Here is a 12,099-nt window from a genome sequence, read left to right on the forward strand (position 1 = left end):
AGACAGTATTTTACACAAAACTACAGAGACTTTTTAGAGATTATACAGATTTAGTCCCAAACATAACAGTACATGATTTTACAGTTATCCTATTCAATTGATTTGTGTAACTTGCAGTATAATAGGGACAAGGTAGGACATTGTTGGTGGTGGAAGGTAACAGTTAGCAGGATCAGACAATGTGGGTATCTTCCCTTGTTATACAGTCCCTATTGTACCCCGACACAATACATTTACATAACAGTGGGGTGGAAAGCAGGTTAAAGGTCCCGCTAGCTGTAAACAAGAATGACGCACATAACTTCAAAAGATTGGCTTGTCCACAATTCTCAAATAGAAGCCATTTTTCGTATTGAAGAAATGATTTTGCTTTATCTGAAGGTGCTAATTACATAAAGTGTCAGTATTTACTTAGCACAAGTTCACCAATTTCGGCAGTGTGATACATACAAATGGTGACAATGGTGTGAGTTGGTATGTAAGGCTCGGTTCTCCACTGTTTACAGCACCTGTTTGCCTCCATTACCTCTACAACTGAACAGGTACAGCTGTAAATAATTCCCCAATTATGGGGTATAAAAAGGACATATAGAGTGTTTGTACAAGTTGTGGAGCGGCTACATTCTCACTGATTTACACAACATATTTGGCATGTTTCATTTGTACTGTTTGTGAGTGAATGACATCACCAGTTCCGTACCTCATACCACACCGTGCCCTTATGTACAAGTCCTTCAGGATGACACTGCACTGTAACCTACCATCTTTATCCCAAATGTAAAAATTCCTTCTTAAAGAAATTAAGTATCAAAATTGTGTCTTTGTAGTATTTTTCCATAATCTGATATAATAATGCTTATTCTCGTCAAGAAATAAGGTTTAAGCACATTATCAGCCTGTTATCCAGTGAAATCGCCCGTGTAATATTTTTTCATATGCCACTGTTGTATTATACTCTGGAGTGTTTCAGCTGTGTCGGTCAGAAATTGATTATGACATCATAATAAATAAATTGACATGGCTTCACGAATGGTGAATTGAGCAAAATGTAATGGCTGCCTCCATTTTATTAAGTCCTCCGCATTTTTATCTAACACCTGTCCGAATATAAGTATTCATTATGCTTTAAAAAGTATCTTTAATTTGTTTTCATTTCATACACTCGATTTTATGAAATTCTTCTAAAAGTTTTAATTTTTGCTCACCAAGGCTTGCAATAATGAAATCTAAAATTAGTTCCATAAAATCTCATAAGAAATGAAAACTCATTTCAGATCCTATATGTATAATGAGATGTTGAATGTCATTGTACCAAACATCATCCAAACCAACCCATCTACATCTACATTAATTAACACTTCTCTGACTCCTATGAATTATCTATATTATTTAAGTAAATGATTTGTTAAATGTTATTTAATCTATCTTGGCATCTTATGTGTGAAACCAGATAACTACCTAGACCAGGGATCTGAATTTTGAGGTCACCATAACTGGATCAATGTTAGAATGGTTGTGTCCTAAAAACTACAGCAGTTAAACATCCCACTACTGTACGTACTTAAAGGAGAGGAGACTAAAAACAGCATCGACAAAAACATACGGCATTTATCTAGTTTCAGACCTGAAGTCATAAAATCTTAAATTAAATTCAGGTGTCGGTAAACCCAGGATCTAAATATCATTAAGTTCTATTTGTCACTAAATTCAGGTGTCAATAAACCAAGATTCTATATGTCATTAATTCAAGTGTCGGTAGATTCAGGTTCTATATGTGCTTAAATTCAGGATTCGGTAAGGTCAGATTCATTTATATGTGAACCTTGTAAAAGATTTGGCTCCTCATCAGTGGGTGGCCATATTAGGTGATGGTGGTAGTATGTGATACACTTGTCAAACTTACGTGACACCGACAAGGTATGGAGCAGAACTTTCCGGTACAGGCTGACTAATTTGTAGAGAAAATACCCTCTTGGGCGGTATAAGTGTCCCTAAGTGGGACCCAGTTTTCACCCTTATATGTAATACACAGAATGTCACTTTCAATGATCAGGTAATTGAGTCATTAGATAAGTATACAAGTTGTTGAGGAAAACCTTTCATTTTGCTGGTATTATATATATATTTTACTCTTTATGTTGCTGATATGCAATGAAAATAGTTGGATAGTTGTCCAGAAACTAATACAATCTTGATTTCTCTCTCTTTCACTGACATACTTTTAAAAAGAAATATTCTATTCATTCAATGGTGAATTTATGGTTTCCATGTCATTTTCCGGACAGCAGAAATGGAGAAATCTACATATACTGTTTCACTCCATCATCGAAGCACTTTGACTGAGGCATATATATTTCTTACTCTGTTAACTATTACAGCTACTTACTTTTGTGACTGATTTCCTTCAGAAGTCACATAATGACAGGTCTTGTACCACTCTATATACGGAGTTGTTGCCCTTTGTTTTATATCTGAGACCAGTGTTTGATGGGAGGTTACAGATTTTACTACAGGCTGGCTGTAATACTTGTTTTGATATACAGTGCATTCCGCTTAATCGGGTTGCCTATTTGCGGGGACTTTTTACCCGATTAACCGACTTACCCGATAAGCCGAAATGCACGTCGCCATCTTGGATTTGGTCCGTAATGGTAGTCAGACTTGGGTCGATTTTGGATGAAAATATTTGCGTTATTATTGTTAATAAACGGTGTTTTTGTTTGTGCTTTTACTGATGTCAAATTGTCAGATTACTATTACTAATTGTATAAAAATGTGTGTATTAAAATAACAAAACCTTAATGATTTTCTTATTCGCGGCACAGTACAATCGTAGCACCTCAAATCGGGGGGTCATACATCCCTGTTTCATCCGTGTGTTCCTAATTTGACATACGATCTAAGGACTCGCCGACAATTACATCTAAAATCATTTATGTTTATCATAGAGACATTCTTATGTTCGCTTTGAAGTTTAAAATATTCCATATTATTTCCAATTACCAAAGCACAGAGATCGGAGAAACCGAGTTTATTTAGGCCTAGGTCGTTTCCTGTGGTATAAATTTATACGAACTTGACACTGGCAGTCACTGATAAAACAACACGAAATCCAATGTAATGTTTTTATTAACCAGTTCTAATCCTAACCTGAATAGGAATTATGAGCTAACGTCGGGCGTCTGTCCTTTTACTGCTCGCTACTGATTTTTAACTCCCCTGTGTATCGGTGTCGTCACATTTCCCCGTGGCGAACCCCTCACTTTGGATTCGCCACATACAGTAAGCGGTGATATCAATCGATCTGTAGCAATATCAGACCCAGGTAAAAACCTATTGTTTTGGTTTTTGCTTCGAAGATTTTACATCCCAGACGTAAAAGTTTAATTGTCTAGTCGCTTAATTATGCTTTTAAAACCCCATTACGTTTTGCCTGCTGCTGACTCTAAAAATAACATTTAATTTTACCCACAATTCTTAGTCGACTTCCTGTTGGGGAAAAACCACACGAGGCAGAATCAACAACAACACATGACAAAACCCCGACATAACATTACCGTTTAAGGTAATATTTAACTGTTTTTTGACATTTGAACCATCAAAATTACACTATTTGTTGATAAATGTCTAAAACTTAAAGAAATACGCGATGACTTTCGTGAAAATCGGAGCATTTCTATTTTTTGTCCCGATTGTTCTATTCGAATAACCGAAAAATACGACTTTTCCAACCCAATTAAACGAATTTTTTTAACATGATTTAAGAGAAAATGGTTTTGGTTTTTGAAATTTTACCCAATTAAACGAAATACCCGATTAAGCGTTACCCGATTAAGTGGAATGCACTGTATATATGTTCTGTACATGATATTTGCATTTCATGCAAGATTCATCAAAGAAATTGATTTTTTCTGGAAAAAAAAATTTGAATTGTGACATTGCATATTTGTGAAACATGTGTTTTCTATAAACATTGTCAAGTCTTCAACTCCATGCCTATAGTCTTATTGCCATTCTGTAGTCACAACAATAGGTATTATTACATCAGGAAATACACAAAATGTTTATATATAGTATGAGTAGACTCATAACTCAATAGTCATGTGATCTAAAAGGAGCAAAAAGCAATTATTTGTTTAGTTCTGATTTTCAAATATATATATATACATAGGTATTCCTTTATAATATTGCTTTGAATAAAAACCTTCAGAAGTTATACACCAGCACATGTGGGCCTTTGTTCATTGATGAAATAATTATTGTATATATCATATTCAAATCCAAACTGGATCATCAGATCTCTGCAATAAGTATACATTTGTCCCTGGGAGAGAGTGTTGACACCTACAGTGTAACACAAACTAATTGGTATGTGGGATTGAATACATAATTTCCTTCAGTGTACAACTTGTATGATTTTCCCAGGGAAGTTCAGTATCAGGCTGGCAAGCCTGTTTTTGGCACGTTTCGGGATTGTTAAAAAGTCAATTTTTGTCTTGTAATAACATAATGTCAGTCTAGTTACTAGGCCCACCCTCTACTTTCATTAAAATGTTATCTAAAATTACATTGTATTCTCTACATTTCAATAACTAGAATAAGGGCTTTAAGTGTCACTCAAAAGGGGTTCTCACCTTGAGTGTTGTAGATTATAGAGCCATGCTTCTTTTTATATCTTTCTAAACTTAAACTGTAGTTTTGATTCAAATTTGAATTGTAGCGATTTTCAATGTTTTACAAGGATGAAGAGAGTGTGTTAAGACATGGAAATTTTGCGGTTTTTTTTTTTAGATAGTATGAGTGGTGCAAGCCATTGCACCTCTTGGGGCCTCTGTATTCGAGGGGCTTTGATCAGCTGTATAGAAGTTTCAATCAATACAGCCAATATGATATCAATAAAGCGGTGTGTCTGCCGCTCTACCTGCCAAATCAAACTAGGTATGACAGCCTACACTTGGCCCTTTATTCACATATTCCTATGCGAGCTTTACACACTAAATTCATCTTTATTCATCTGAAAAACTACATCTGTTACCTTGGAAACATCATAAAACACTTTTGAAAAGAAACATTGCACTCCATGCTCAGTTCGGATGTTCAAATCTGTTCAAACAGAAGTATTGATAGGAAACAGAATTAGATTTGGGTTGCTGAAACCAGAGATCAAACATAGAGCCCAGGTGGGCAAACTATGTGTATTTATTGTCGACAACACTTACCTGTCTATTTGTTACTGAAACCATTGTTACCTGTGTAAAGAATGGCTTCAATATAAAATCATAGTGAAAACCTTACCTGTACAGAGGTCACGCACAAATATTGATTATAAATTATTTTTGAAATCTGTATAAGGATGATTCAAACTCTTGTGTACACAAGGAAATGGAGGTCTGTAACTGATTGATAAAGGGGAAAGTATGTGGAATACTCTGTCAATCAACACACTTTGAAAAAAAATTCAATTATATATCTAAAGAGGTTTTAAATCCAATCAATAGTTAAGTTAAAGGGAGTTTCAAGGTGTAAAAAAAATCAAATTAGGACATGTTCAGAGGAAAATGTATTGAATATAACATTGAATATAAATATTTGTACTTCGAGGAGATATTGCCAGGACAGTCATACCAAGCTTTGTTTAACTTAATAGGCATTTATCATTATTCATGGCTATAACACATACTACAATATCAGTATTGTATTTAAAGCAAAATTATTGTCTTTTTAAACAGTGATATTACACAGGAATCGTATACAATTTCTCAATGAACACAAGTTTCTGTTTCTATTTTAAACATACAAGCATTACTATATCTTATAAATGTATTCAATGAAGTACAAATTTAATATCTGAGGGAGACTGAGAAGTGTTAGTTTACCAACTTGTCTGTTTTATTTGTAGATTTCTTATTGTAGTCGCCCCACTCACCTGTGTCTCCATACAAAAAAAACCTCATTGTCAAGGAAGGTTTAGTTTCCCCATCTCGCACACACTCATCATCTGAATTAATGCATCTACTTAAAGTACGGCCATAAATTTATTTAATGATGATCAATTAATGCCTTTGTTGCGTTGTGTTGTGCCCATCTATGATCAGGCGAAATGAGTGCCGTGTTGACTTGCAAACAGAAGCTTTCGGAGAGAGAAAGGCTGTGTTAAGGCGGTATTGATGTTTGACAAGAGAGTTCTCTGCATTACCTGTCCCGATGACTGTCGAGCTTGGCTTTTATCCGCGGCTTTGTTGGAATTATTGTGTGATTAGGTTTGTTTAGGGGAAGGATACAATAACTAGGTGCTTATCATCTAGAGAGGTAGACGAGAGGAAAGAATCAATATCTCAATTTGATCTTCACACGCATCATTAGGCGACATTATAGAACGTGTGTAGAGTTGGCAATTCATCGCCAGTGAGGGGTAGGGAGGAGATGGGCCAGTTGTGTAAAATGCAGTGGTGCACATGTCCCGATTACACCTGATACACACAATCGCCTATTACCTGTTGTAATTAAGTGGTGGCGTACAGAAGGAATATGCATTAGATATAACCAGTGTGATTTAATTACAGATCAGTGTTCAAGTGTCTACTAACCAAGGATCCAAATCAGATCACACACACCAACAGTCGCACCACTTGTTATTCAATACAGACGACATCGCAGTCATTACAAAATAATGGCATTGTTATGTCATCTGCAGTCCGTTCCAAACACCGACCTCTTTTTCGAGTTTTCATCAATATGCATAACAGCATGTTCCTAAAAAACAAGCATTTCGTTACAATTCTATAAGCTTATTTCAGGAATGAATTTGGAAAGAACTGAAAAAGATGAGGGACCGTTTAGACAGGGTTAGGGGACACTCGTTATAGACAAAGGCATGAAGAGAAGGGTAGGCCCAGTGGAATCTGGGATATTGAATATAAGTGCAGTCCTTAAAACTATAATTATGTTTATTTGTGGAAATATTGTCATTTTCCATTGTGACAAGTTCCAGTGCGTTTTATTGTATGAATCAATGTTTTTCATTGAGGAAGTGATCGAGTGAAATGTTGGTGTTGTTGAATGTCCATACATGTATTTGACCTGTGACCTTGGAACAGGGTCAGTCCCTGGTTTACGCCCACAGTGATTATACTTGTTGTCCAGGTAGTGTGGCGGTCATCTTACAATGACCAGTCACCATGACTACCAGTCCCATTGTTAATGCATGTGTACCAAGTGATGGAGCCTTTATTACCTGTATTTTACCTGTGACTTACCTGTGGGGACACAATGGTGTATACACATAAAGGACCCATCACCCATCTAACTGGATAACAGGCTTCCACAAATAATGTTCTGTAATCTTCACCAAGTCAATGCTAAAATTGACTCTGCAAACAGATTATCTGCAGACATCAACAGTTAAAAGTTATAGTGAATAGGCTACCTCAACAATTTCTCTCTTTGATGTTATTCTGTACACAAGCAATTTTCACACATTAAAGCAGTCAAGGTTTGTTCAACATAGTTAAGAACCGTAAAATTGAAGCTCAATTAAATAATTAAAAGAAACAAGTATTTCTCAGATATGGTGAGAAGATGCTTGGAGAGGAACAACTATATATATATATAAATCATTGGAGTGAATCCACAGTACATGGGTATGATTTATAATTTTACAAACACATAATAGAAAGTAAAAGTATCATGCATTAGAATTGATTTTAGCAGCCCATCAGAATGACCATGAGTGTTTGATGATTTTCTGATTATGTGTAATTACAAACTAGACTTTGGTTAGATCTGACAATAATGGCCAATAGAATTGACTGTATCCTGTGACAATAAACATCCTGACCTCAAAAGGATGTTATCAAATTATGGGCCTGGTGATGTTGTATCAGAGTAGCAATGATACCAAGGCACTTCCTGTGAGTGCCGTATAAACAATGGCCTCACAAATTCCTGCATCACTTGGCCACTGAACACCCATCTCGATCTCAGTCGACACCAAACTTTAATTACATCAACTCATATCAGTACTCGATGTCATTAATTAGGCTTATATCTACACTGCACGACACCTGAGCAGGGCTCGTTAGCGACAGGTAGATGTCCACTGTCACTGACCAGAGGTAAAGGCTGCCCCTTTAAGTGAACTCTAGGGTGTGTGTATGGTCTCACGGCCCTGAGTTTATAGCCCAGTGGAAGCCAATACAGCCAGCCAGCTTTCTCACGCCCCACTGGGTCTGCGCTGCCTGCCATTGTAGGCATCATCTGCATGTGAATGGCCGACTTGCCCTGTCCCAAACCATGTGATCACAGCCTAGCCAGCCAGCCGTGTGAGGAAAGTGTATACCAGTCAACCTGTGTCTAACTGAGGACCTATACTCATAACCACTACCAAGTTAGGTCTGAAAACATGAGTGTTTTGTGTCAACAGTGGAGCTGACTTATAGTTGACAAGCCTTGTGTCTATCCGAATTGTTTACTGTGTAACTGTGTTTAACCATGAGGGACACCTGTGTAGGAATAACTACCTGTTTGGGTACATGTGATTTTGGTACTGGTTGGATGTACGGAGTGTAACATTTACCCCTAACTGTGCCTTGTGTTGATGTGTCATGTTCTAAACCTCTTAAATTCACTGTGGATTACTTCATCATCTACAAAATCAATTTCTCGACACTGCAAATCTCTGCTTTTGGGTGCAAAACACTATGGGAAGTTAGAACCACTGCCTCAAAATGAAGAAATTGCGAGCATGTAAAAGCTCTATGTGGCGGTTTCTGCTGATTTTCTGTGTGCTTGGTAAGTTCCCACAGGTACAGGTGACTGTTTATTAAAAATATGTTTAAAAATATATTTGTGTTTGAAACACAAATATATTTTTAAACATATTTTGGAAGAATCTATTCTGTACATGTCAGAGAATTTATTTGCTATCTGACATAGGAATCGGTTTTCTGTAGGTTATATGTTATATAGGACAAAATTCTGTCAAACTTTTCTGTTAACATTATATCAATTTAGAATCAGGGAATTCAGTGATAAATGTAGTTTAAGAAAGTTTATATTCGGGACAATACTATTTTTGATTTACTTGATAAAATGTATCAAAGTTCTGATGGTAACAGGGAGTGTGAAAATTAGTAATTTATACATTTAAAATTGGTTAAAATTGTATCCCTTAGAAACACATTCATTAATTTCTGTACGAGGGTTAAATAAAAAATAAATATTTTTCAAAACTTTTAATATCTTAATCTTAATAGAAATACTGTGTTCTATTGTTATAAAGAAAGTAACATATTTTGTATTAAGTTAGATTTTTTATATGATAATATATCTCCTATACATATCACTTGATCTTCTTGACATTTAAAGTTCTCAAATGAAGATTATGCTTCAGTTTCCTATTCATTGACATTGATAGGAATCCCTGAAAATGATATCCTAACACGGGGGTATTGTAGGTACACCGAACTTTAAGGAACTAAATTACATTCCCACACGTTTCATCTTACAGCGACAATTTACAGGTAAAACAGGTAAAAAACAGTTGTAACCTCCTCAGTTCAGGTGATATGTATTACACCTGGAATACAAAAGTGTTTCCTATTTGTGATCATGTTCTCGACCTTCAAAACACTGTCAGGTTAGAAGGCAACAAACATAGGTATACTTTCAAAATCACGTTTTTTTTTATCCATTACATTATTGTGTGTTTAAAAATGACATACAATTATTTTATAATTTCCTAATTAGCTGGTACAATATCATTTCAACAAACGAGGGACAGGTGTAATTATAGTCATATCTCCTAACAATAAATACCTATAATTAACTTGTCAAATTTAACTTACCATCTGACCTGTGTTACAAATAATTCAAATAGTTTTAGAAAAAAAGGTTTGCTGACTTATCCAGCTGTAATTCAAATTACAAAGATTATTTACAAAAAGTATGTAATTTACAGTTGTCAAGTAGAGAAAGAATCAGTAATAATGTTATCAATGAGGTTATTTATCCACATGCCAAGGATATGACATGGACATGCTGTAAGTAGGAGATATTTTTATAACACACATCATTCGGAAATAAACTTTTCTTATTCCCAAGAGAGAAAGTGCCACAACAGAATTAACTAAGAATTGAATTGTGAATTAGCTCTATCTTGTCCTGTCTAAGGGTTTATTAGCTAATTAGTTTACTGGCCCATTAACACCTGGTCACCATGGACCATTCACAGGTGAGCAATACAGGTGTGTAAATTTCATTAAGACCAAACTTCACAGTTAGGTGACAGGTCCAAGCTGTTGGTCCCAACCTATTAAAGCTGTCATGACCTCCACTAACTGTCAACATTGATGTCAATATTAGCTCAACCCAGGGGTGTGTGTCCCCTCACCCCAGGGATCAAACTAATTACCATTAATGAACAGGCCCCACACCCAAGGGGCAAATCACTTGTTATAATTATAAAAATGAAAGGTAGAAGTTGTCAAATTTGGATGAAGAATGTGTGATGTGTCCCATGGGTGAGAAAGTTTGTACACTAAATTTTTATCCCGAGGGATGACAGCACTGCCTCTACAGGGCAGGGAGTGAAGGGGGATTTGTGGACCTTTGTGAATTGTCTTCTTACCACATTTTCATTAAATGATAAAAGGAAAGGAAACATATTCTTGTTGAGTGTGTAGTTGTTTGTGAAGATTACAGTTTATCAGTGAGAATGTGACAGGATAGGCTGTGACCCCAGGGATTACATAGCAGGTACTGACGACACATCTATGTGATTACATCTACTCTCACATTCTAATATTGATCATATTCAAAACAGGTTTTTAATTTCCAATATACAATATCATAATGATATCTTTACAGTTATTGGAGAGATAGGTTTATAGACCAAAATCTTGATAAAAAGTTCTCACCAGATGACATGTGAAAAAATAGTTTAAAGAAGAAAAAGTATTGTGAAAGGAAATAAAGTATATTTAAAACATACATATGTAACCAAACTTTTCACTTGCTTCTTTTTGGATCTTTTCTCAAGATTTCCCACACCAATTTAGAAATATGGTTGATTTTAATTGAATCGAAAATTGCGTATATAACTAGTATCTGAAATTGATTTGATGAAAAATTAAATAAATTGGAAGCCTAATGCAGTACTAATAGATGACATACAGAATAATTTGCTGGTAAATTGCTTCAAGTGAATCAGATTCATTTTCAATTTGGACTTGTTTACACTGAAGTGTGACATGTGGTATATGTCTTCCCCAGTAACTAGGGGTATAGATCTGGCCTGTGACTGGGATCGGTGATAGGGAGCATAAGGAACAGTTTAGGGATGTGTTGCCCAGAGAGTTGATGACATTGGGAGTGTGGCTCCCTACTGGGGGTTAGCACTGAAACTCTAGTTCCCAGGGGTTTCCCAGGAGTTGGGTGAGCCTGTGTAAATACACAGTAATAAACACTAACTAGGTCTCCCCCCAGCAGCTGTATCCAGCTACTGGTCAACAGTTATCAGGGGTGGTCAGATCTCCCGCCATATCATCATCAAAGTCCTTAACACAGGATTATCATTTCATCATTAAACACCAATTAAGACCATCAGTTAACAATATTGGTGACATGAACAGGTGCCCTAAGTGTTTTTCTGATCTTTTGGATGAAAGTGATAACACACAAGCTCAATGGTCTCTACCAAAAACATCAGTTTAAAAAAAATATAGTTAGCTTGCTCAGAAAGCTCAGGGGTTGCCTAGATCAAGTTGTTGGGAGACATTGCCACAGTAAATTTTTAGGCTCCCTGGGGTATCCATACCTAAAAGGAACCAGCTTTGATCCTGTAATATGTCCCCAGACCCTACTTAATTTCCTGACACTTGTTTTTCTTCTTGTAAGGAAAAGCACTTGTAACCCCTAAATAGGTCCCTGGGGTTTAGGAGTACATGGGAAAGGCCCAACTCACGAGCTATATGGCAGAGAAAGGCTAATTGTCCCCAGCTTATAAACTGCTACCAAAGCTAATTGAAAAAGTCAGAAGAATGCAGCCTACATACACCAGCAAAGAGGGGGCCATATTTGTCTTCAAAATTTAATAAATTA

At 36.0% G+C, this 12,099-nt stretch overlaps 1 protein-coding gene across 3 annotated transcripts in view; it reads left to right on the forward strand.

Moving 5' to 3' along the window:
- Window positions 1-12,099, forward strand: part of LOC117316926 (neurogenic locus notch homolog protein 1-like) — a 93,684-nt gene that overhangs the window by 41,832 nt on the left and 39,753 nt on the right. The window contains exon 1 of one of the 3 annotated variants that reach the window (XM_033871719.1): window positions 8,281-8,790. The exons of the other annotated variants lie outside the window; for them this stretch is intronic. Coding sequence (XP_033727610.1) covers window positions 8,727-8,790 — 64 coding nt within the window. The 5' untranslated portion in view covers window positions 8,281-8,726. Of the gene's footprint in view, window positions 1-8,280; window positions 8,791-12,099 lie in introns of those variants that run through there. 3 annotated transcript variants of the gene reach the window in all.

The sequence above is a fragment of the Pecten maximus genome, chromosome 2, assembly GCF_902652985.1.
Source record: "Pecten maximus chromosome 2, xPecMax1.1, whole genome shotgun sequence".
In the NCBI taxonomy this organism is placed as follows: domain Eukaryota; kingdom Metazoa; phylum Mollusca; class Bivalvia; order Pectinida; family Pectinidae; genus Pecten; species Pecten maximus.